Raw genomic sequence first — 25,990 nt, forward strand, 5'->3', positions numbered from 1 at the left:
CTAGATATTTCGAGCATTGAATAAGATGTGGTTATATATATAGTTGCTAGCGATCATTAGATGAAAATTATGACTGGTTAAGAAAACTACGAGAACAATTCGATCGGTTGCTTGTGTGATACATGTATACTGTGTTATGGGTACACAACCAGCATATATAACGTGAACGGAATCGAATACAGCTGGGAAACGATTCAATCTAACACAATGACCTGTATTACCCCACTAACATCGCGTTAGAACATTTATAATAGCTATAACAGCTAAGTTGTTGCCAATTGATGTTCTGTAGGTGATATTTCAGGTCACAGTGTCTACTGCTATGAATCATCCTACAGAAAGAAGATAGTTTAATGTGCAGTCTATGTATCGCCAAGAGCTAAATGATACGACACTACAATAGCATTAGTTCAAAGGTCATACGAAATCCAGGTCGCGTTACAGTGAAAGTTTCTGAATCGATTACAAACGAATACATTGGGCATTGTCTGTTGTCAAGACTATTATGTGTATATTTTCTTTAACGTGGGAAGAATGAGATAATGTAGGGCCTACCGTATTATAGCCAGAAACTATTTAGCTCTCTCTACTGTTCCAAATATAGTTCCTGCTAACTTTTAAGGTACTATTCTCAAAATAATATGGTAGGTGCGTGTCACTTTACAAATGGTTGAGATCAGCGGTTCACAACTTTTTTACTCATAGGCCATCCTGTTTGGCATTCAACCTCGTATAAGTGATTATCCATGCCACTGCCCTCCCCCTCCCCCACCTCCTCAATTTATCATTACAATGCCATTGGAATTATGATTACTTAATGTGATGTTTAGATATATGCAAGGCTCCCTTGGAACAACAAGTCCCTCGATCTTGGCTTGAAAAGGCGACATCGCAATCCTGTGATTGGCTCATATTATGCAGGGTCATAATATTGTACAGCATATTACGATAATTCGACTTAGATGAGTAATCAAAAACAGTGTGGGGGGAGGGGTGGAGAAGGTTGAGGGGGGAGGAGTGTTTGGGACAAGTGACTGATTCTCTCAAATTTCAAATAATGAATAACACTTGGATTTAGAATTCCATGTTTAACAATTAATGGAGGCATGGAGGTGGTGAGTGTGGGGGTCTGGTAATATTGAGAGAGGGGCAAATCGTATTTATTCACATATTCTAAACGCGAATGTCTCCTTTTTTCGTTCAGACAAATCAAGACTAAAGATCTGCCTATAGTCGTCCTTTAAAGAGTGACATTCCTCTCTCAAATGTTTGGTTTTTATTATTGAAACACAACAGACGGAGATGGTTCCAGTTTGCAACGTGTTTATCCACCGCCGAGGGTGCACACAACAACAATAATAGGCTATAATTCCTGTTCAAGAAATGTTCATTTCTTTCCTTAAAGGTATGTGTGTGTGTGTGTGCTGTTGTTGTTGTATTAGTGTGTGTGTTGAATGTAAAACGCAACTCGTGCGTAGGCGCGTAGCCAGGGGGTGTTTTGGGTGTTCAAACACCTCCCATGGCCCAAGTGCCCCCAAAAATATATGCAGAAAACACCAGTGACTTGGAGAGATACGCTAGTGATAATTATCGCACCCTCCTCAAATTCCCCAAATTATCCTTCTTACAGTTCAAACTTTTGAGTTGAAGTTGAACCTAGTTGCTTGTAAATTATATATATTGAGAAAGGTATCTCTTTAGCCTTCGCATTTTCCTTGCATCAATAATTGAGTCTATATTCCTTTAATCTCAGATGTTGATTTACTTTGATAGTAGTCTTTGGTAGTGGCTGACGGCCCTATGCCAGGAGCATGCCAAGAATTGTCAATATCTTTGACGCTGATATTTGTCCTTCTGTCAATCACGGGTAAATGTGACGGACTAAGTCTTCTGAATTCTAATATTGTTTTTACAAGCACGGATGTTCATTCCCTCGTTCAAGAGACTAAAAACCACTATACATCCAACACACATGCATAGAACCCGCACATCGGTGGAAGCTTCTTTTCATTCCTTTATAAAACTGCGCAGAATATAACTATTTTTTATTTTTTTTATTTCAATATTTGTACCGCGATGATTACAGTATGATCACTGTAGATACAAAATTCTTAGTGGGATTATCGATCAAAGTGGGTGGATGATCTAGTCTAGGATAATAAAGAAATTCAATAAAAATAAAATAAAGCCATGAAGAATTGTAAGGGCCTCAAATTACTTTCTAACAATACAATACAATTTTGTAAAGGACAAATGGTCAACTGGGACCACCAATTTAAAGAGGGGCACAATATTTGTGTCTATCTGTAACTTGGAGGGCACAAACGGGGGGAGGGGGGGGACAGTAGCCTGCGCCTGGTGTGCTGAGGGCGCACTGGATTTCGTGCCTCATGCAGCCTTGTTGCATGCCTGTAGAAAATAAAAGACATAACGAAATAAACAAGCAGCATATGCTCTATGGTGTACACACTCACGGCGGGCACTTTTATGCTGGCAAAACTATTCTAAATATTTTCATTACCGATAAAGCTGTTGCCAAAAATTTCTTATGTCGTGCTATCTAAACGATTGATTGTCAAGATATATAGGTAACATCATAAAAGAGGAATTTGTAATTCACTGAGGAGAGGGAAACCAGAGAGCATATGGGATAGTGTACGCGCTATTTGAAATTTACATCTGGTACAATAATTAAATACTAGAGCTAAATGTCATCCGTACTGCATATTTGTTTTTGTTTTTTGGCGAGTTAACAATAACTGAAGAAAACAAAAATGAAAGTTCCTCTTTAGATATTATCATGATACTGCAACTATTAATTTCCAGAGATCGTGTAGTGTCTTCAGAGTATGTCTGAGTGAGTGAGTGAGATTAGCTTTGAGAGTACTAACAATGAACTATGTATGGGAGTAGGGACACGAGTGACCATTATTCGATATCAGCAGCATTCACAAGGCCGTCGACGATTCAGTGACCTTTAACCACATCGACGAGTGGATCGTGCAGGAGGTGCTACAGCCTCGTCTGACAAGACCAGTTGGAGGGTTGGGTGGGTGGGGGGGGGGGATAATGTATTTAAGGTAAATGAAGCTTTTCTAACAGGGCCTCTGTGACATAATTGTCCTGGGAGTGTAGTCTGGTTCCCGATACCATTTCATCTACAAACTGACAAAGTCCTTCATAAAAAGTCATCATTCAAAAATAATATCGAATGAACGCATATATATGTGTATATGAGTGAGTGTGAGCGCATGTGCGGCTGGTGGTGGGGTGGGATTTGGGTTTGGATTTGGATATGGGCGGGTTGGATTTGGGTAAGGCCGGATTGGAATTGGCCTGGAGCTGCATATCCCTCTTCAAACATCTTTAAACATGAGATGCATGGAGCCACTATTCAGGATAAACAAAAATCCCTTATCTTGTACAGTATACTATGGCCGGTCTATAGATTCAATTCACGATTTCACAATGCTTCTTATGTTGCCCCCTCTATTTTACCCCTCCATATTTACTCTACAAAACAAGAGCCATATATATATATATATATATATATATATATATATATATATATATATATATATATATATATATATATATATATATATATATATATATATATATATATATATATGTATGTATATGTGTGTGTGTGTTTTTGTATTTGCTCGTTCGTTTGTTAGCGTGTTTATGTGCGTGTTTTGAAATGTTTTATATATAGTTTATAAAGATGGCCCGAATAAGAAAAAAAGCAATATGTGATTACTACTTGGACAAATGACTTAAAATAAGTGTTTTTTGCACTCGTTTCTTAATATTTAGAGATACATTAGTAAATGTGTAATTTGATTCTAACGCTGCAGAGAACACAATAGTGTGACAGCGGATTGCCTTATTTACTCTTCTTTTTTTCTCTAATTTACATAAAGTAATTTTAGTAATGGAAGATCTAGGAGGCCAATATACCATGGACTTAGAGAATCGTATCTTTAATATGTCGCCTTGACTATCTTATACTGTTATACAGTGTCTCTTTGTATACAAAAGTAAAAGAAACCCACTAATGAAGGAGGGGGATTTACCTTGATGCCACTAGTTAGTCGAAAACAAACGATAAGCTAAGAGCATAACGAGAAGATAATAGAAACATCAGAACCAATATGGTAGAGGAAGTTAACTATTATAATAATATATATATATATATATATATATATATATACACACATAGTGTTCGCTTAGTCAGATTGACAACAAGAGTTATACTGTTTGTATTCTGTAGGAATAAGGTTTTCCAACACCGTCGTCTGGATTCGTCGTGACAAAGGATTAGATTTCTAGCACAAGGAGCTTCATAACCATAAAAGTTAGATTGTTAGTGACATTGATATCTCATATGCCGTACAAATGAGAGAAATACTTGAATATTAATTAACAAGTGTGTATGTATAGATCGCTCGAAAATGATTCCTGGCTGAATAAAAGCAGGTGTACGCGTTTTAGGAAATTGAACGTTTTGAAGTATAGTTACATGGGAATTTATCATACGTGATGTGATATTTTACTAATGAATATGTTCAAGGCATTTTGAATAATGTCTTCGACTGTTAGAGGTTAGATGTTATCCAAGCAAAGCTTGATTGAACAATCGTTGCTTAAATTCGTATATAACTGTCTAACGTGTTACAATATTTACAAAAATAACTAACTAAACCATAAACAAAGGAGATAGGGGGGGGGGGGGGGAGAGAAAGGAGTATTGAACTTCACATTAAAGGTATGCTGTATTGGCAAATTTTCCTCACTGGGATATCAGTCATCTTGTGTGTTCCTTAAAAATGTCTGAGAACAATTTTGGAGAGTAAAGGCCTCCAGGAAAGTATTTTTTGAAAACTTCTAGCAATTATAGCATGCTATAATTTGGGGCCTATACTGACTACCTTTAACGTTACTTCATAGAAGGCCTTATCTACCGAGCCTATCCTAGCGCTGTACTGGGATCACCACTTATCGTCTGTTCATTTTGGAACGCCGATTTAACCGACTTTAACAAGTATAAGGATTGTTTTTACGTCAGTTCGCACGCTATCGACGCCTGTTGATCGAGCCATGATCGAACAGACTTGAAGACACTATAGTAGTATGCGGTATCACGTGACAATATTTAGGTATATCAAAACCTGAACTTATGACTGTTCCATTCATATATATATCTTGAAGAGAGAGAGAGAGATTATCCGTCATAATATAACCGCTACGTTTGTGGGTTAGTACCGCATACTGTGTTTTATTCAAGATTAACTGCGGGAGAGCAGAGAGAGAACCGTTGAATCCAATTTAATAGGTTAACGATGCCATTGATTGTAATGGCATATTAACAGGAGTTTTATTTTACAGACGGTGTGCTGGGTTCTTGGAATAGGCCTAGACTCATAGAAGCTATATGTATAATCAACATGTGTTTCACTTTCTTTTTACTTACTGTTATTATTATTGCATCGAAGCAATTATTGTGGTTTAACACAGTAACTGGAACTGACATGGAGGTAAACGTGGATTACATACGATCAACTAGGGGAGGGGGCCAAAATGGCCGGAAAGGATGAGGCCTACAGGCAAAGTCAGTCATTTATCCTCATATTGGGAAGAAGAAACAGAGGCATAAATCAATCTGGAAAGGAAAAAAATCTCATATTTTGGTAAATTGAACTGTTATAAGTTTATTGTTTTGAAACAAATCATACGTGCCCCACGGTCGGACGGACTATCAAACATATATGTCTTAATATATTGACGAAGGCTCCATACATTAATAACCAACAACCACGTGACCTGTAATCACGTCATTTAAATGTTTATCCAGTGTAAATCGAGTGAGCGCATTTTCTCTATGACGTATATCCACGTGACTAAAGGTTTGTATATATATTTACTACGTCATCGCAAGTTCAACGCGAAGCCTCACACGTGACACAAAGCTGTACGTCATTGCAAAGTGAATTTCTCTTATTTTTCTTTCTTTTCTTTGTTGTGTTTCTTTTCTTCTTCTCTGTATTGTTGTTCCGTCTCTCTCTTTCTCTCTCTCTCTAAATTCCTTTGACCTTGAACTTCTGCCGATCTTGCCAGACTTAAATAATCTTGGCCGATTATATCATACTTTTCCAAACAATGCATTGGCGGAGTGGGGAAATAGCTTTCGGTGATGTATATACAAGCTGACATATGTACGTATGTGTGTATGTACGTACCTGAAGACATTGCAAGGCTTGCGTGTCCCGTTAAAACTTCCAAGGAAGTCGTTGAAAAGCTTTGTGTGTTGCATATCGGTCACAGCTGGGATAAAAAGCTCACCTATATTTACCCACAGCAGCTGAGTTGGAAAGCTATATACGCAAAGATCGTTTATAGGATTATTTTAACATCTGGGGGCAAACAAATCACTCCTGTCAATTTCTACGAGCAGGCCATTCGAAGATTTTGTATAATATATAAATCACTCGGCTTGAAAAGTTCTTTCAATAAATTTTGTTTCACAAGGTTTTATATACCTGGCCGACTGGAGAAACCAAAGAGACAAGTGTGTACATACCAATATTTGTTGAATTTCGCTGGCGGTTATCAGAATGTTTGGGAAATCCATTAAATCTCTGGGAACCTGCAATTATATTGATAAAGATAAAAGGAATTACATTTTGATCTGCAATATTTCGTTTTTATGGTTTTAGCGAAACGCGAGGAAATCAGCCCCTGGATATTGGCTATAGTCTATAGCTGGCGGGAAGGTTAGATCCATTCGACAGAGGTGTATCGTGGAAGTAGCATATATAGTGTTTCGCTGGATCTGTTTGTACTAACCCTTTCAACATTGTGATATGTATATTATATGTATACATATTTATTAATATATATATATATATATATGTATACGGAGATATACGTAAATCCTCTCAGACGTAACACTGTGTAGTATCTTTACTTTTTGGAGGGAAAATACGAAAGGTAGTAAGACAAATTTACAATGCAATTCGTGTTATTTGTTCAACGTTATTAAACTCCATTTCGTTCATGAAGTCTTATAAGGTCTGGAGGCAGACAGATTTATACACACACAGAGAGACAGACAAACGCATCCATTCAGAAAGAACGTAGAGCCTATAATACTGTAACATAACATCGGAAGCAGATGAGTATACGTCATTTATACTGTGCGCGAGTTTTGTCATGGACTTTGGTAAATTAGATTTTGAATACAGTAAGGAATGGAGAGTTGTAACAGTTTGATCTGAAGTATAGTGGGATATATTAATAGGCCTAATTATAATAAAAGCAGTACAAAAAAATAAAATAAACACTAACAAAAATATGGATCGCAAAAAGTGTAATCGCATACGACAATTGTTGTTAATGTTGGTTTTCGTGGTCATCGGATTCCTGTTTGGTGTTTTAATCATGTCGCTATCTTCAAGACGGTGGAGGTTAAAGTTGGAGTTGATGGATATAAGCTCCAGAATTCAGCAAGAGATTAAAGCAGATAATATACGAAATAACTTACGGTACGTGAAACATCGAACATATTTCTTACCTGTAGGCTTTTATTATTTGCCAGGCCCCTCCTAATTCAGACAGATTTCATATTAAAATTGCTGTGCACATTATTATTGGGGGAGGGGAGGCATGGCCTCAGGCCCCCGGTATCTGAGCGGTGATCTTACAAAGAAAAAGTGCCCAATATTTTGATCGTTTAAGTTCACGACCATTGCCAAAAACGAGGGAGCAAGTTCCCCTCTCCCCCACCACCTTTCATTTTTCAGACTTTTGTAAATGACTTGGAAACTTGCACTACACAAATTTATAAATGATGGAACTCGAATAGCACCATTTTGCATCTAAGCCCTCTTACTTATATCTAATAGGGCAGGGGCGCCCATCTTCAAAGCCCATCCAAGTAGACCACTCTTCGATAAGGGCGGAATTCAGCGAACAATTGTACCCTCCCCCCCACCCCACCCCACTCCCGCCCTCCCTCACCCCCAAAAGTGTAGAAATGGTTATGCCTGTATAAGTGCATTTAGTCTTAAGCGTACCGGTATAGCCTATATACATGTGTACTGTTTTTACGCATATGGTGTTCTACGTATACACGAAAACAATGTCAGACAAATGTTGGTTTTGAGAAAAAAGTATCTGCCTGCGCTCTCCCTCACAAAAGCATTGGTTTCCCTACAAAGAAACACAGAGGGGAGCTTTTCTTGAAGTAAGCTATTACCCTGACGTTCTTACAGTTGAATCCAGTTTTCTTTACTTATTCGTTCCGTTTATTCTATCTTACCAGCTGAATATTTTCCATAAAGCCCCCCCCCCCCCCAAAAAAAAAAAAAAAAAAAAAAAAAAATTGACGTACCTTCACACGCGTCTTCTTTGGAAAAGCCTGCATGGGCGGTAAAATCTATACCACCTTATGGGAATGGTAAGGGTAACTAGAAGGGTAATGGTAAGGGTAATGGAGTTTTCGGAGAGAAAATGAGTGGACAGAGGTGCAGTAAGGACTTACTAAGGGTTGTGTATTAGAGGAGGACATGGAGAAAGGGGTAAGTTAATTTTCAGGCTAATATGTGCAGGGAAGGGTGTTCTACCGTGTTGAGACAGTGAACGTTGTGGGAGGGGGTGTCTTCTTTGGTTCCCTCCTGTGGCTATGTCACTGGCATGGATGTTACTAATGGGAAAAAGTAAAAGTACCGATGGAAAAGTACTACAAATGTATACTAAGAAACAAAATTGTTGGTAGAATCATTTACTTCCATTGTGATGTCAGTTCTGTCATCGTTTGTTACATTCAGTTTTTTTTTTGGGGGGGGGTACACAAATCACCATAACGTCAGATTAGTGTACGAATGTCAATACAATACTATCGGTATCCTGTGTACCAATTCCTCACCACCCTACCTACCCCCCCCCCACTCCCCTTCCTCACCACTTTCAAATTGTCCTCTAAAAAGACAAATCATTTACACCTGTCTGGTTAACAATTGTAGATTTTTCTAGCTGTAACGGCTAGAAATGTTGTTTTATGTATTCTGAACAAAGCAGGACATTGATTTGAATGTTCTCATTTAGTTCATTTAAAATTGTCTAAGTTTGAAAATTAAAAACAAGAATAGGAAAAAAAAGAAAAAAAAAGAACGATGCCAAGGTTACTTATGGCACCTTTGACCTTTGACCCTCACAAAAGCAATGTCAATGTATATAACCCAACATGAAAGTAACACCAAGACTTCGCACCCAAATCAGAAAGTGCGAAAATTCTCGTTTTTTCCCTCTCTAGATACACAAACGTGAAAATACTTACAAAAGAGAGAAAAATAACAATTGAATGCTGTAATAACCTTAAAATATGATTCCCCATGTTACCAGTTTACTTTTCTACCGTAGCTCTGTGAAAACACAATGTATCAATGAATACTTCCCAACGGGCCTATATAATATAGTAGTTGCGCATGGCAGTTTCACACATACATCTACTGTGGATCATAAACCACAACGAGCAAAGATGTTGATGCGCGTAATAAACACCTTTAAGTTTGTTTATGTACATACTGTCTATAAGCTTTAGGCTGTTGATAAACTGTTTCATGAAAAGTCATTCTATTTTTCTCCATTTCGTATTTTTCATAAACAAACAAATAGATCGGGAGGTAAACAAAAACAGTCATATTTTTGAATTACCAAGGGAAAAAAATGCTATGGTTGGGGGCGGGGGGGGGGGGGTTAATTCATCGAATTTGTGAAGCAGTTATTGACCTATACCGCAATTAGCATCATCAGGGACATTTGCAGTAATTTTTAGACTGCAGATTAGTCATTAGCCAAATGCAAACAATTCATAATATTATACAGGGAATTCGAAACCGATAAATTCATTTATTTATCTGTGCCGCTATTCGAAATACTACAAACATTATGCAGTAAATAGCTTTACTGGGCGTATATATATAAATTTATATATATATATATATATATATATATATATATATATATATATATATATATATATATATATATATATATGTATGTATATATATATATACATATACATATATATATATATTTATATATATATATATATATATATATATAAACATCACAACTAAAATTAGCAATTTACAAACGGATTATCCCTATTTTTTACGAACTAGATCATGAACCGATCATAATCCAACGATTAGATGGGGGGGGGGGTAGTCTTTACCATTGAAATACTTAGAGAATGTAATGTTATTATTATTATAATTCGTCTTCGTCATCTAGTCCAGCTGGTATACGGTATGCTATAGCCATTAAAACCTGTGAATGTATTTACTTTACAAAAGTCAGCGGCACGTCTTTCCTGACAGTTGTGATCATTTCACCAGCTCCCTAAGGATCAATCCCGCCCTGTGTTTCTTGTTAGCAATAAATTCCATCACTACACACTGATCGGTATATAACGTTCGTGATATTACCATGTTTGCATGACAATAAATGTCTAAATATATTTGCTAAGTAAAAACAGAGATGCCATTAACATTTGCATTGAAGGACGTGAGGTAAGTGTACCTTCGAAGCTGGCGCTTGTTTCGGTCATTATTCAGAGTTGATCAATAGGTCTATAAATATACAGGCGATAAGTAACTACAGTTACCGAAGATAGTTTTTTTTCTCCCGAGTCGACTCCCATCCAGTCCCATCCTCTCCCATCCTATCCCATCCTCTCCCCCTGTCCTTTCCGCAACGTGTAACTATATTATATACCGTTATATATTGTGTATCAAACAATAGCGTGATTAAACTATGAGGCGGTAACTCATTCCTTGTTAACGAAATATAGCGTTTTCTTACGTTTCTGTTTGTTATTATAAAACATCACTAGGATAGAACTCGTCCATTTACTAAATGGAGGTTTAACATTTATTATTTCATAATTCTTTTCGTTATAATACAGTACTAGAATGTAGTCCATCCATTTATGGCATAAAGTATTTTGCTTCGTTTCTGTCCGCTATAAAATACATCACTATTTACTGAAATATAAGTATATTATTTCATTACTGTTCGCTATACCATACTCTATCATACACAGTAACTCATGCAGTTATTGAATAAAATCATATGGCTTTATGTTTACTATATAATATTTCCTATATATATATTTCATATGTGTGTGTGTGTGCTACATTTTGAAGTGTCTACTGACATTTGCAGACGTCAGAATAAATATTTTCACATTGTCAAAATTCACCGTCACTCTGCCCATACACATTGATTATTCATAGACGCGTGCATGTTCAAAGCCACGTCAAAACTTCATGTATACAACGTTGTATCTGAGAGAAAGTGGGTCATCTTTTACTCCTTGCATTAAATTCTCTCTCCAATCCATCTCTCTCTCTCTCTCTCTTTCTAAGTCACTATGTGAATAGGCTTTCCTTTTTGACCATCTTTACAAACAAGGGATTGAATTACTACAGTCTTTAAGTGTAACATATAACGTATACAGTCACTCATATATATATATACAGTACGCATATATATATATATATATATATATATATATATATATATATATATATATATAACACTTTCATATAAAGCTGTATATACCATGTAAATCCCCCTTCTTCTTCTTCGTTTTTCTCGAGAAAACGGGATGATATCACTAGGACGTTCGTATATTTATCCAACCTCCTCACAAATCTCGATCTTCAATTAAGTTTTGTTCCTTTCTCCTTCGGGCCTCCGGAGACATTCTCCCTGGTGACTCTCTCTGTTTGTCTTCAGGGTAAGTGGAGCGTGTAATTGACGAAAGGAGCTCAAGTGCACGGTCAGTATTAACATCATTGTCAATGATCTATTGAAATGAAGTTAACGCAGCAGTCACGAATCGCCGTGGTATAGAGAATGTGAATGTAACAGTCATACGTGGCTTATACATCATAATCATCTGTAGTAGATGAATACGAAATACGACTTAGCCTATTGTAGCCTATACTTATACAGACCGGTGTGTATAGCGGATGTATTATAAGCCTACATTGCATGTTATATTACAAAGGCTCAGTGGATAAACCAATGAGTCATACAGCATTTAGCAAATATTCACTTAACATACATTATTGCCTTATAGCCTTACATATAACATTGTACAGACCGCAATAGAAAATTACTTGTGTGTGAAAGAAGCTTAAACTTTGTATAAATTTGGACACCATTTCTAATTTGATATGAGTACGTTATTTTTGTAAAGATTTATTTAGTGTGGTTATGGTGATCATTGGTTGCGGTCGGGGTTGGGATGAGGCGTATACTCCACCTCCATCTTCAGTTAGGGGTAAACATTCAGTCGGTTTTTTTTTTTTTTTTACTTTCGGTAGGGGAAGAAAAATTGTATTAGAAGAGGCCGGCAAAAAAAATGAAGGGATCCATGCCAGTACCTACAGCAGTCGGGAAAATATTAAATCCCGCAATTTACCAACTCCAACCCCCCCCCCCCCCCGTCTCCCCCGCAAACACACCTTTGAAATCCTGTACACGCCACTGATGGCGATGGTATATGTAGTTTGTGCATATACCTGCGATTCCATCACCCGTAATCTGCCAATATATATATATATATATATATATATATATATATATATATATATATATATATATATATATATATATATATATATATATATATATATATATATATATATATATATATATATATATAAATCCACTAATATCCAAGGATTTCCAAGTCAAGTCTTCCTTAGTGTATGCTACACTATAGATGACAATAAATTATAAATTCACACTCGAAGACTCGATTTCAGTAAAGACAAAAAAAAAAAAAAAACTTTACCATTAATGTTTATTATGAACAAATATCACTTCAACAGTTTATGGATTTGTGCGTGGTTCATTTACTGACATATAAGTATTAGGAAAAGGTTTTTTTTTCGTGCCTTGTCATGAAAATTGTTCATAAGCACTATACTTGAAAGCCAAAGTTATTAATGGATATTGATAAGCACATGGTATATATAAAGTAGACAGTTACGTATACCTGTGGGCGTTTCATTAACGGATATACAAGCTTAATTCTTTGTACTTAAAATTTTCATAATTTTCCAAAGGCTATATGCTTTTATAGACACTCCATAGAAGACATCCATTACCATTTGTAATCGAAAAGTTGACATTTTTAAAACATGTTGCATTTTAAGGCCATAGATTTCTCATTGATATGTTGCTTGTGATGAACTGAACTATAATGTGTGTTAGACTAAGTAGTCCAGCCACTTTGATTGACAAGCCACTAATATTTCAACGGTCATTTCTTAACAAAAATATGAAAAAACATGATATGGAAATACAATTTAGAATGAAAATGTACTATGTTGTGTAAACTAATGTTGTGCCTACTGTGTCATCCTTGAAATATGTCTCTAATGATATTAAACTGGATAGTAGAAAATGGGACACTTGTATGGCAAAGAAAGATAATACACTATGTAAGGTATATCGTATTCCTAGCTGGAGATATGGTCGAATGAACCAAAATAGGCTAGTATGTGACTGTCAATATCCTCAAGTCTTCCCTGGAATGGATCACACTAACTGGTCTGTGATGTCATCACGGCAAATGTTCTTTAAAACTTGTTTGCTTTCTTTATAATGATATTCTTGTCGATTTTTGCTTGAGACCTGATAACATTTGGAATGTTTGCGTAAATAGCTTTCAAGGTGCTCTGTATTCCGAATATTATCAAACTCTAACTCTTTGTTTTTGTAGAAAAATTATATTCCTATTTGAATAAGTGATTTAAAATTATATAAAGAAAATACAAAAACATTTTCAGCTGAATTGTCTTGATGACGTCATTCACTTTGCTGTTGCCAGATACAATCACAAATTAACACCAAGTTTGAAAAATAAATGCATATTTTTGCGATACAACAATATGATGAGGATTGTGAGTTTGACCTAAATATTACCAATCATTTATTTATAAAATAATCAACTTCAGCCACCGGAAGTCCTTCTTATGAAGATGATCATTGTTACGATGAATCAGTATGATATAACATTCTTATAGTCTATTGTTTTAACACTACAGGGAGATGTAATTCACGCACAACGTCAACGATTATAGATATCAAATGTCAATAAATATCTTAATGAAATCAGCTACAACATGATATGAATAACAACAATTAACGTCAATATAAATGTCTTTGGATCTTTTAATGACAACTTTAACGAGAATATAAATGTCAACATTATATAGTATATAGAAACTGTTAGTGTGTGAGACATAGAGGCCTATAGTCTCCGGGTGTAGCAAAGCTGCATTTTGAATTGGGTTCTTACATTTTGTCACCCGGCATGAGACATGTATAGTGTTCAACCCCTCAATCGAACCAAGACCTCTTTATAGTTACAATCATTCTGTTATAAACCGTTTACCCCCAATGCAGATTAATATTTTGTGTGCCGCAAATTTGGTGTATTATTTTTTTTGTCTTTTTAAATCTGATGCCCAACTTCTTCTTTTGATATGTGCTCTCTTTTTATTGACGTTTTTTTATATAAATTTAAAAAAAATTAAAAAGGTAAACGGTTATGTTTTTGAGGTATCTGGTATTTTTCTGGAAGTTTCATGTATATAGCTTATCCATGAAAAGTTCAACACTGTTAACATTCTCCCTTTAAAATATGAAAACAAACCTAAAAGCTTTCAGATCCTAAGGGCTCTATATACATCATCACAGATGACATAAAATGACAGCTGTCAGTCACGTGTGTTAAAAACAAGGATATCTCCCAAGTAAATGATATCTCAGTATATTTCTTATAGCTGTTTGTAGTTAATCCCAACGATATCTGTCATTAAAGCCAAAGATTATGGCTGGGTATGTGTTCCCCTACCCCTAATCCTAACACATGCAAGTTGGTTAAACAATCATCAACGAAATAATCGTCATGATTTCCTTGCCTATTATTAAAAAATAAAATAAAATATTGGGATGCGAAAGCCTGTGCAATAAAGTAATATGTGCCGTTATTAAGGAAAATGACAGTGAGAACCTGATATTAGCCAAACAATATTTTTAATTCACTGGCATTGTTTAGCAAGTGACTAAGATTGTGTAATTTTAAAACCTGTTTCCACAAGATGGTATACGACACATTCAAAATAAAAGATATAGCTTTGAAGCAAAGCAAGCAACCCCCCTCCCCCATTTATCATTCGTTTTATTTAATATTAGAATTGAATATTGGTGTCAATCATGACGTAGATATGATGAAGACACATAGCCCGATGAGATTTCAAATCTTACCACCAGATGAAATTCCTTCGTTTTCTCTATACATGAAAAAAACAACATTTAGAACAAATATCGAAAGATGATACCAAGAATTGTATTCCTCTGGGAAAACACTCTCCCGTCGTATTATTGACACATTTCGCCTTCAATAGTATGTTTACGAAGTGAGCCTAGATGCTGTATATAACCCCCTTCAGGCGATTCACACAACATTGCTTGAATAACGATGACAGTCATGCACAAAGAAAATGAATCCTAAGCAAACCATCAATGATCTGTCGGATATGACAGAGAACGGCTGATTTACACTATTCATGTATAAATACAACATCTCGCAACCAACCCGTCGTTCAATTTTTTGAATTTGATGTAAGTGTTTTTGTCGCCTGAGTCCAGTTCGATTAAGTTGGATATCTCAATGTTTTCGTTGCAGGGATAAAGTGTTAAGGGCTTAAAGGTATACATCTTGGGTTTTTTCTTAGTTTGCCACACTATCCATAGTGGTAGCACAATATAGTCAAGGAAAGATTTATTTATCTCAACAAAATAAATCTAAAACTTGGCTCCATCACATTGGAATCCATTTGCTTCTCAAAGTGTTGTTGAGGGGGGGGGGGGGGGTGAGAGGGACTTTATAACTCACAGTGAGTCTGAGTTCCATCGTTTCGTTTCATTTGTGTGAGGATGCAGTTTATAAACGTAAGATTTAAACAAAATATAGGGGTACTTGTCTTTATTGACTCTCCATTCAGGGCTCCACACAACGAAAAGTGTGGGGGATGCTTAAAGGGCCCCAGGCTTGCCGCGCTGGGTCCCCAATCGACGCCCAAGCTGCACCATATATCTCACCACTGTGTAGCGCTGATATCAGACCTAGCTTTAAAGGTTTATAAAGAAAACGATTAAAACCTAGTACTTTGTGAGATACATCATTTTATGTAGTAACCAAAATTAAACGGCCGGGTAATAAGCCGCCATGTTGGTAAACGGTATGGTATGGTTCTAACCATATACATTATTAAGCCTTATCAAATTATGTGTGAATATACGGTAACTTATATTTTGATACCGATGGAACAATGTTATAGAAAGCAACTCGAAACAGCTCTTATTTTCATAAACACTTGAATTTGGATACACATCGATAGCGATCTATTAAAAACCTTTGGTTTCTTTTATAGTCGTGTTTACAAATTTAATGGAAATTTAGGTCGACTTGTTTGTCACTAAGCTGTACGTAGGTGTTCGTTTGGGATGCTTTCCCAGCCCATCAATATGTTCGATAAGTAAATAAATCATTCAAAAATAAGACATTTTTATTTTTATTTTTGGCAAATATGGTTTAATTGTTTTGGTTCAGACTAAGTGTGTGTACAGCAGATTATTAGTACGAGTTTGTCAATACCGGGTACGAGTACAACTATAGAATTACACCGAATTGGTATGAGTACAAAAACGAGTACTCGGTCCTGGACGCACCGTGCAACTACTATGCAAGTACGTAGTCTTGCATTAGTATATCTTTACTATATTCCAAAATCTCCCAGGTACGAATAAGAGTAAAAATCTATGACTGCGACTACGAATGAGTACACGCAACTATACTATAGAATCAGAGTACAATGAACTTGTTACAAGTCTAGACACAGCTACATCATATGTACATCTCATAACGAGGCCACATATGCCTTACATCGATGGTGACCAAGTTTCTTGTTTAAATTATTGTCTCTATTTCACGTCATTTCCTATTTGATTTAATCAGAATAACACTGGCCATGATTTCTCTTCCGGTATTTCCTTACCAAGGATATTTTCTGACCAATTTAACCCTGGTTTATTGGTTTATATATCAAATCACCCATATCCACGTATTTTATGGCTACTGCAGTTGGTTTGTTAACTTCCTATTGCCAAAAGGACAGAGCCGTTGTTAGAGGTTTTAGCCCAAGAGAGTCTTACTGACCTATGGTATATCTAACAAGATTTACTACACTAAATTCAATTACGTTACGACAGACCGAGTTCCATTATGTGGCATGCCTAGTTCCATTACCCTACGACAGACCGAGTTCCATTACGTTACGACAGACCGAGTTCCATTTACGTTACGACAGACCGAGTTCCATTACGTTACGACAGACCGAGTTCCATTATGTGGCATGCCTAGTCCCATTACCTTACGACAGATCGAGTTCCATTTACGTTACGACAGACCGAGTTCCAGTATGTGGCATGCCTATTTCCATTACGTTACGACGGACCAAGTTCCATTACGTTACGACAGACCGAGTTCCATTACGTTACGACAGACCGAGTTCCAGTATGTGACATACCTAGTTCCATTATGTTACTGCAGAACGAGTTCTTCTATGTTACTGCATACATCTCTCTTTGGTAGAGCCAAAGGCTGCCTAGTTTTACATATCGCCATTGCTGTTTATCGCTTCCTTTATCCACAGACTGGCAACAAAAAGGCCGCACCTGGCGGGAACCGACCAAGATCGAGAAACCGCAGAAAACATTCGCAAACAATGGTTACATCAAGGGTTCGATTCCGCGAGACTCTACCCGTATGATGTTCTGTTGCAATATCCCCCCATGAAGAAGGGTGAAGAAAATAGGGTCAGTCGTTATCAATAACAGAGATTGCATTACTTCAATTGGGGGAATGTACAGTGGGACCAGAAAGGGGGTAGGAGGGCTGGATGGAAATAGGGAGATAGGCTAATGGTTGCCATACTTGCCTGTTTGTCTTGGAAAGGTAAAACTGTTATCACTATGACTAGACGTATCACTCGTATGGGATCGCATCCAGCCTAGCCTATTTGCATATAAGAATCTGGGATAAAGTTGTTTTTGTCATTATCTGTTTGAGCTAATTGTCAGCTGATCATTTCAAATTTTGAATAGATCATAACGTTCCCATACGACACATTTCATTCGTAACATGATGAAACCTGATGAAAGACGGGATATGGTTGTGAAATACAACAACTGTGGCTTTGAGTCGAAATGACTTGTATCAAGTGATGTAACGAGTTATGACTTGAGTCACTAAATTTCGATCGAACTCAAGTTTTTTCCCCAATTGAGATAATACAGTGACTCGAGTCAATGACTCGATTCTAGTCAGGAAATTACTCATTTCGTCCTGACTCTTGACCTTCTTGTGTCGACCTTCTCTGTCAACTTGTCTTACGTCATCATTAGAGTAGTTGTTCTGCGATTTTGCTGTTTCTGGTTATATTTATATAGGGACTATATTTGAACATTTCTGAGTAGCTCTTTGCACATGTTTTTAATAGTTTAATAGGCTATGGAAAAGTGTCTGAGCTACAAAAGTTTTGGAATCGGAGGAATAGTTCATTACTAGCCATACCGTATTGAATTTATTTTTTTGTAAATATTCGAAAGGTTTGGTAAAATTGTTGACCAATTCAAAACGCTACATTTAAAGCCTACGTCCATTGCATGGGTACAGCCATTTTTGACATTGACTTTTATCTTAACATTCGCCATCATGTTGTTATTTGTTGTGCAATTTTCCACATCAAAGAAGAAGAATCTAATGGTAACCAAGATTACATTACTGTTGCACCAGAGTTTCATCAAAGCATAACACTTTTCACTCCTTTTGATTTACCCGTATGTCTATATAAAGTGTACATATTGCACATTCATTCATTATTTACATATGATCTAAAATTATGCATGTAAAAGTTAGGAGTTTTTTCTTCTTTTTGTTATTATTTGTGTACTGCAATAAATCTCTCACAGAGAGAATCATAAAGGAGCCGGGACGAACCGATCCACTCCATTTAAATATCCCGCATGTGATGATTATGTATCGTTTTATTGTTAAATTAACAGGTTGAAATTATAAGTGACAATGAAAAGGAGCCAATATTTCGATCGGCACGAAGACCGGATAGCTTTGGAGAAGAAGAATTGGAGCAAGAAGACATCGTCTTACCTTATAGCGCTTACTCTGCGAATGGTGACGTCACGGTAAGCTATATACACCGTCAGGACATAGCTAAGTTCATCTGGTCATGCACTTGTTTTGCATTCAGTCTGAGGACTTGAACAAAAGAAAACCAAAGTCCACAGAAATCATTTGAAACGAATCACCACGTTCTCCGAAGAATTCTATTGTTAATTGGTATTGTGGACGTTTATGTATTTAGATTCGAACAATGACAAAAATACAATGGAGCTGAATGTGAAACACACCTGGGTGTGTAAAAATGTTCATAGTAAACAGTAGACTGCTCACCAACATTCAACCTCATCATGTGTAGTACCTATTCCCTTTCTAATGTATACTCGTGATACTCATTTGTGACATGGTGATACGGTTAGCCTCGCTGTAATTGTGACCAGGATTGAAAGGGGAACCAGGTTGTTTGGTTAGTTGTTTGGTTAGTGGTTGTTTAGTGCTCAGTGTCCATCTTGTGTGATTTTTCTTAAACCTTTGACCGAGATTATGTTCAGTAGCTAGTTCCTTTAGAAGATATATTCGTGATATTTCATTTCACGTAACACTCTTATGATCATATGGAGAATTGGGATGGGATTTTAAAGTTCATTTCTGGAAACAAAATATCATATAATGCTGGACAATACGAGAAAGGGAAATATCAGAATGTGAAGCTATATATAAATTTGGTGAACATATACCTAAATAAATATTAGCATACATGTGAATAGAAGTAAACATGTAATAAAGAGAAGTGAATATGGGAATAGAGGTGAACGTATGAGAATAGCATTGAACATGAATCTGAAAAAAGTAAACATATAACAGAAAAGAATTGAACATGTAACTGAACTGAAAAGACGTGAAGAAGTATCTCAAGAGTAGTTAATATGTATCATAAGAAAAGTGAACATGTATCTCAAGAGAAGTGAACATGCATGTATCTAACAAGAAGTGAATATGTATCTCAAGAGAAGTGAATACAAAGAAGTGAAGATGTAACTCAAAAGAAGGAACATGTACCTCAAAAATTAAGTGAACATGAATCTAATAAGAAGTGAAGATGTATCTCAAAAGAAGTGAATATTTATCTCAAAAGAAGTGATCATGTATCCGAAAAGAGATGTTAATATATTCTCAACTAGAAGTGTGAATTTGATGAACACAAATATAAGAATAGAAGTGAACAATGTAAATGAAAAGAAGTGAACATTCGTCTGAAAAGCATTAAAATATGTTTAAGGAGAAAAGAAGTGAACACATATGTGAGAATAGAAATGACCATGTAAATGAAAAGATGTGATCATGTATGAATAGAAGGGAATATGTGTATTAGAATAGAAGTGAATATATATATGAAGAGAAGTGATCTTCATATGTATGAATCGAAGTGAACATAAACATGAAGAGAAAATGAGAAATTACGGAAAGAAAGCTATCACTGAGATAGTAGCGTATCGTTCAGCCTAATGAATATGTATTTTTACCGTTCCCTTCCAGGGTGAACCTGTTTATGTAAACTACGGGTCTTTAGAAGATTACCAGTACCTACAATCAAATCTCACACCAGGGATCAATTTTACTGGAAAAATTGTTATTTGCAGATTGCATAATATACCATCACATATTTTAGCAGTAAGTATATGGAAGTTTTTCAAAGTTTAATATCGACATGTCATATTCCACACGTTAACCGGCATATTTATATATATATATATTTATAAATATATATATATATACATATATATATATATATATATATATATATATATATATATATATATATATATTAGAGAAAACCAGGAGTAATATTTTAGAAAATATATTGGAATTTTCATTTCCCCTAGAACCTTCGTCAGCAATACTTGACAGTGGAATGAAAAGTACAATGAAAAGTACATTACTCCTTTTTGTCAATTATGAGTCATATCTTATTTCTCTGGTATAATATATTTCGTTGTAATATTAAAAGCCCCGCTCAGTAGGTATCTGTAACATATGTAAGATGATATCACAATGGTAGAATTGAAGCCCAAAGGTTTTACTTGGTCGTTTTGTCTTGATAACGCTTTCTCTGTGCTACTTTTCCCCTTGAAACATGTTAGCACTTTCCACATTCAAACACATATAGCTCGTTCGTTATAATATTGCAAGCCCCGCTCAATACGTACCTGTGGCATGTGAAAGATGATATCACAATGATACAAGTAGAATTGAAACACAAAGGTTGTACTTGGTTGTTGTGTCTTAACAATGCTTTCTCCTGGTTATTTCCCCCTTGAAACATGTTAGCACTATCTAAATGCTTCCTTTAATCCCGTTCGACTTTCTGACCTTATTCGAACTTATTCAAATTTCATCCATCAGGTCGCTGAAATGATGAAGGTCGCCGCAATAATACTATATCCTGACCCTGCCGATAAATCGACTTCATCTGACTTGGGGAAACCATATCCAAATGGGCCATATCTACCAAAGACAGCCGCGGTATTTGGGTCCTTGCTCAGTGAAATAGGTGACCCTCTGACACCAGGGTACCCAGCCACGGGTAAGCATGATAGACGATTTTATTGATTTATTGTTATTTTTTAAAATAAAATTAAATACGGCATTTAGTGACTCTTTTGAAAAGAATGGTCAAATCATCCCATGCATGCAAAAATTCATGTTAAAGGATGACCTTAGTTAGAATTTTATGCGATAAATTGTTTTCCCCTTCCCCTCCCCCTCCCCCCCCCCCCAAAAAAAGAGAAGTTAGGAAAATATGAGTGTAAGTAATGTTTTTATATGTTTTCCGGTTTTCAAGATATTCACCTTGAAAATTTGATTAATTTCTGGCATGCTCCTTTAAGGCTAGATTGATGTGTAGGTTCCTCATTACAGACCTTAATGTTCATTCTTTCTCCTCCTCCTTCTACTTCTTCTTTTTTTAAATTATAATATGTCAACCAAAACATGTTGGATGGCTTTCAACGTAAATGAGCCATTAGATACACATCCTAAAAGTGTCAATTTAGGCTATAAAAAGTCTTATTATCAGTAGTGTTGTGTTGTGTTGCATCTTAGCTACTGACCTTAGGGTCTGTGCAATAGTCATTTTTTGATGAACCTCAGCTCTTTAAAGGGTCGTTTCCTCACATATTAAAAGTGTTGTAGAAATACAACCTCGATAACAGTGGTTTACAATACTCTACAACATATCAAACTTAATTTTGTTTCCTAGAGTCATCCTTTAAAGGTCATCCAGTATTACCACCATATATGCTAGAACTTAGGCCTATCTTGATATTCAGATATTGGTCACCCATGGTCAAATGTCTACCCCCATTTTACTGCCTTGCACGTGAATGAATAGTTGTTATTCCATACTGAGATATGTAGTTGTCTATTTTTAATACCCCTAAATGCCCTTTGAAAACTTGTAGAAGAATCGGAAACTCCAGGTATTAGCATGATTGACAACTTGTAGAAAATATCTAGCAACTTGTAAAATCTGCGGCTAATTGATGTTGCTGGCGTCTTTGATGTAACATTATATCATATGGTCCTAGGCTGTCTTTAGTGTAATGGTATAGCTATAGTGTGATGATAAGGCCTGTATACGTTCAATCGATTCACAACCAGATAAGTAGTCTATGCAATAGCTAACTCATATATAGTCTACTCACCCCTTAATGTTCCTTACATTCCATTAGTTTATTTAATGTAACTCAATGTCGTATGTGATTGTGTGCATATAGACAATCCAGCTGTCCCTAAATAAAGAAATATAAATTACTAACAAAATATACTTTTAAACAAATTAGAAAAAAAGACGTGCAGTCTGTTACTTTAAGGGTAAACGCTCATTAAATGCCTATAGGTGTTAATTAACACTCTATAAAAACAAAGCAATTGATCGAGACTGATAAATCATTATGTCAGTTGGACTTTATCTATTTTCACAAGTTAACCTTTCATACTGCTTTTAAGATCATAATTAAAAACTCAATATAAACATAATTATCCACTAGGCCGATGCATCATTATGTCAGGTTTACTGCAACTATTTTTTTTCTTCATGAGGTAACCCGTTCTGTTTTGTGTTTTGGTTCTACCTCGATTATATACAATATACGGTTATATTAACATTCGTGTTTAATCGGTTAGTCATATACCAACACCACAAGGGCATGATGGAATCAAATAGCTGAAATTCCTTCTCCCTCATCACATGGATGTATACCAAGTCATTTAATTTACCATTCGTTTTTATATTGGGATTATTTATAAACTATTCTTTTTAATATTAGCATATACATTCTATTTAGTTGGTCGTTTGCATTCACCCCTGTAGCATATTAATAACACCCGCGCTCTTGCACAGTAAGTGTGTATATATGTGTTAAACATCCGTAAAACACATTGGTAGACTCTCAACCCATTCTCATCACCGATCCGTTCTACTTTATTTGATAACATCTCCACAAGAACATGACCGAGTCAGGTGATTTCGCTACATGTTAATCCATTCATATGAATTTGTCTTCGGGTGGTTTTAGTGATAGATGATGTTAAAAACAAATTTTCTGAGGAAATTGTAGTTGGACTCGCTTAATGAAACAATATTAGATGGACAGGCAATTTGAAACTAGGTCAAAGAGAGAGAGAGAGAGAGGTGGAGAGATAGAAAGAAAATATCACTGGTTCATATTTGGTATGTGGAGACGTAAGGACTTTGCTCAACGTACATTCGTTTCAAACTTGAGAATGACTTTGTGTTAGGCTACATTACTTGTGTATCAGGTGTGTGTTAGGCAAGGTCAATAATCAGTATTAGTGTGTAATTGTGTTCATGCAAACATACAAGGGAACATAGTGTGTTGTCTATTGACGTCAGAGGCAGATCCACTGGAGAGGGAGGAGAGGTTAAACATGATACAGTGTGGCCCTGTGGTGGTTGAAGACGAGTCCGATGTAGGGGTGTTTGAGGGAGGGGGTCCTCCCCCAGAACAAAATATAATTTAGACGTGACAGTTTGCATTCTGAGGCATATGAAGGCTATTTATAAGGTCTATAAATAGGTCTTAACCCACACCATCTCCACTACCACTACACCACACCATTACCACCGCCGCCACCATCGACACTACCACCAATTATTTGCACCAACATCAAGGATTCCGGAACATTTGCTTCTTCTAACATTTTTGTTCCTCTCAATTACTATCTTTAAAGAAAGCAGAATGCGCCTTTCATCTTTTCTTTTTTTCTTTTCTTTGCGTCACATGTTGTTTCCTGTTTGCGTTACCTCATCATTTCAATACAAGATGGCGCCTTTCGAATACGTCAGTCTGAAGCCAATCTTCCCTCTATTCCTGTTCATCCTATAGGATTTGGTGATGCTGAAAAGATACTACGGTAAAAATTAATGTTTGTAATATTGCAGTAAAATCTTAATAATTTACGAAGACTTTCTGACAACGTGAACGAAATTGACGAAGTTGAAACTCACTGCATCCGCCTTTTTGTTGACTTCCCTTCAATAAATGTAACAAAACTGCATGTATGACCCCAACAAAATTCAGCTTGTGTGTTCCTCCACGTTTGTATTCTTATTACTGGGTGTGTGAGTGGTTCAAGATCAGATTTATCCTTTATATCTATACACCCAGTGACGTTACATTTGTCGCGTATATAGCTTTGTTCCCTTTATTTGCTCTCTTGCCTGTGCGGGGGGGGGGGGGGGAGGCTGGGGTAGTAATGGGTGTAGGGTGGTGACAGACAGGTAACACGTGTACAGATTTTTTTTTTTAAATCAGTGCTTACTATTTAGAAAATATTTCACCGATAAATGTAAGTCATGTGCTCACTACACTTCTCAATTAAATATGTTTTGTACTTGAATATATACTGTTATACGATCCTAATTTATATTACAACACAAAGTTTTGAAAACAGTTAACATTCTTTTTCTTCTTCTTTTTCCCCCGCACAATCTTATCTTTTCAGCTTAATGACGGGCCCAAAACCACCTCCTAGATGGCGAGGCGCCTTGAATGTGCACTATCAAGTTGGTCCAGGATTTAACAATAAGTCCAGGTACATATACAGTGGCGTAGGAAGGTACTTTTGAGTGGGGGGGCTGAAGACTGATGGCCGGCCTGGGGGAGGGGTCTAAGGGGAGGGGGTGTCCCCCTCCCCTTGGATTTTTTTGCATTTCCAGGTGGCCTCAGATGCAATTTGGTGCAGTATAGCACACTTCAACACCCACTCCATTTTGTAAAGAATTTTGCATTTTCACCTGGCTTTAGATGCAATTTGGTGCTTCAAATGAGATTTTTTTCTCATTTAGAAATGAAAAAGGGGTTTTCTGACTTGCGGAGCGGGGGGCGGAACGATACTTCCGCCCCCCCATATTTTTCACTGGGGGGCTGGCGCCCCCCCCCCAGCCCCCCCGGTTCCTACGCCCTTGTACATATAGAATATAGACTAGTGTAAAATGCAATTACAATTCGTCTCTCCCCATTCTTTGATCATTGAGCACGGATTTCGTAAAGTCCCTAGATGATTACACGAAATTAGTTCCATGTACACCTTTATATTTATGACTATCTTATATATCTCAAGTGGCTTGGGGGACCTCGTACAGGTGTCATGTTATTATGAATATATCCTCAACAT

General features: G+C 36.4%; 1 protein-coding gene across 1 annotated transcript in view; it reads left to right on the plus strand.

Annotated features, from left to right (window-relative positions):
- Window positions 1-5,969: 5,969 nt before the first annotated feature.
- The window catches only part of LOC139963008 (putative N-acetylated-alpha-linked acidic dipeptidase), a 37,710-nt gene continuing 17,689 nt past the window's right edge, over window positions 5,970-25,990 (plus strand). Inside the window, exons 1-7 of the mRNA XM_071963458.1 lie at window positions 5,970-7,547; window positions 17,808-17,970; window positions 19,219-19,356; window positions 20,828-20,962; window positions 21,695-21,875; window positions 24,637-24,727; window positions 25,319-25,408. Of these exons, the coding sequence (XP_071819559.1) occupies window positions 7,357-7,547; window positions 17,808-17,970; window positions 19,219-19,356; window positions 20,828-20,962; window positions 21,695-21,875; window positions 24,637-24,727; window positions 25,319-25,408 (989 nt within the window). The 5' untranslated portion in view covers window positions 5,970-7,356. The remainder of the gene's footprint in view (window positions 7,548-17,807; window positions 17,971-19,218; window positions 19,357-20,827; window positions 20,963-21,694; window positions 21,876-24,636; window positions 24,728-25,318; window positions 25,409-25,990) is intronic.

Source organism: Apostichopus japonicus, chromosome 21 (assembly GCF_037975245.1).
Source record: "Apostichopus japonicus isolate 1M-3 chromosome 21, ASM3797524v1, whole genome shotgun sequence".
NCBI classification, from domain to species: Eukaryota; Metazoa; Echinodermata; class Holothuroidea; order Aspidochirotida; family Stichopodidae; genus Apostichopus; species Apostichopus japonicus.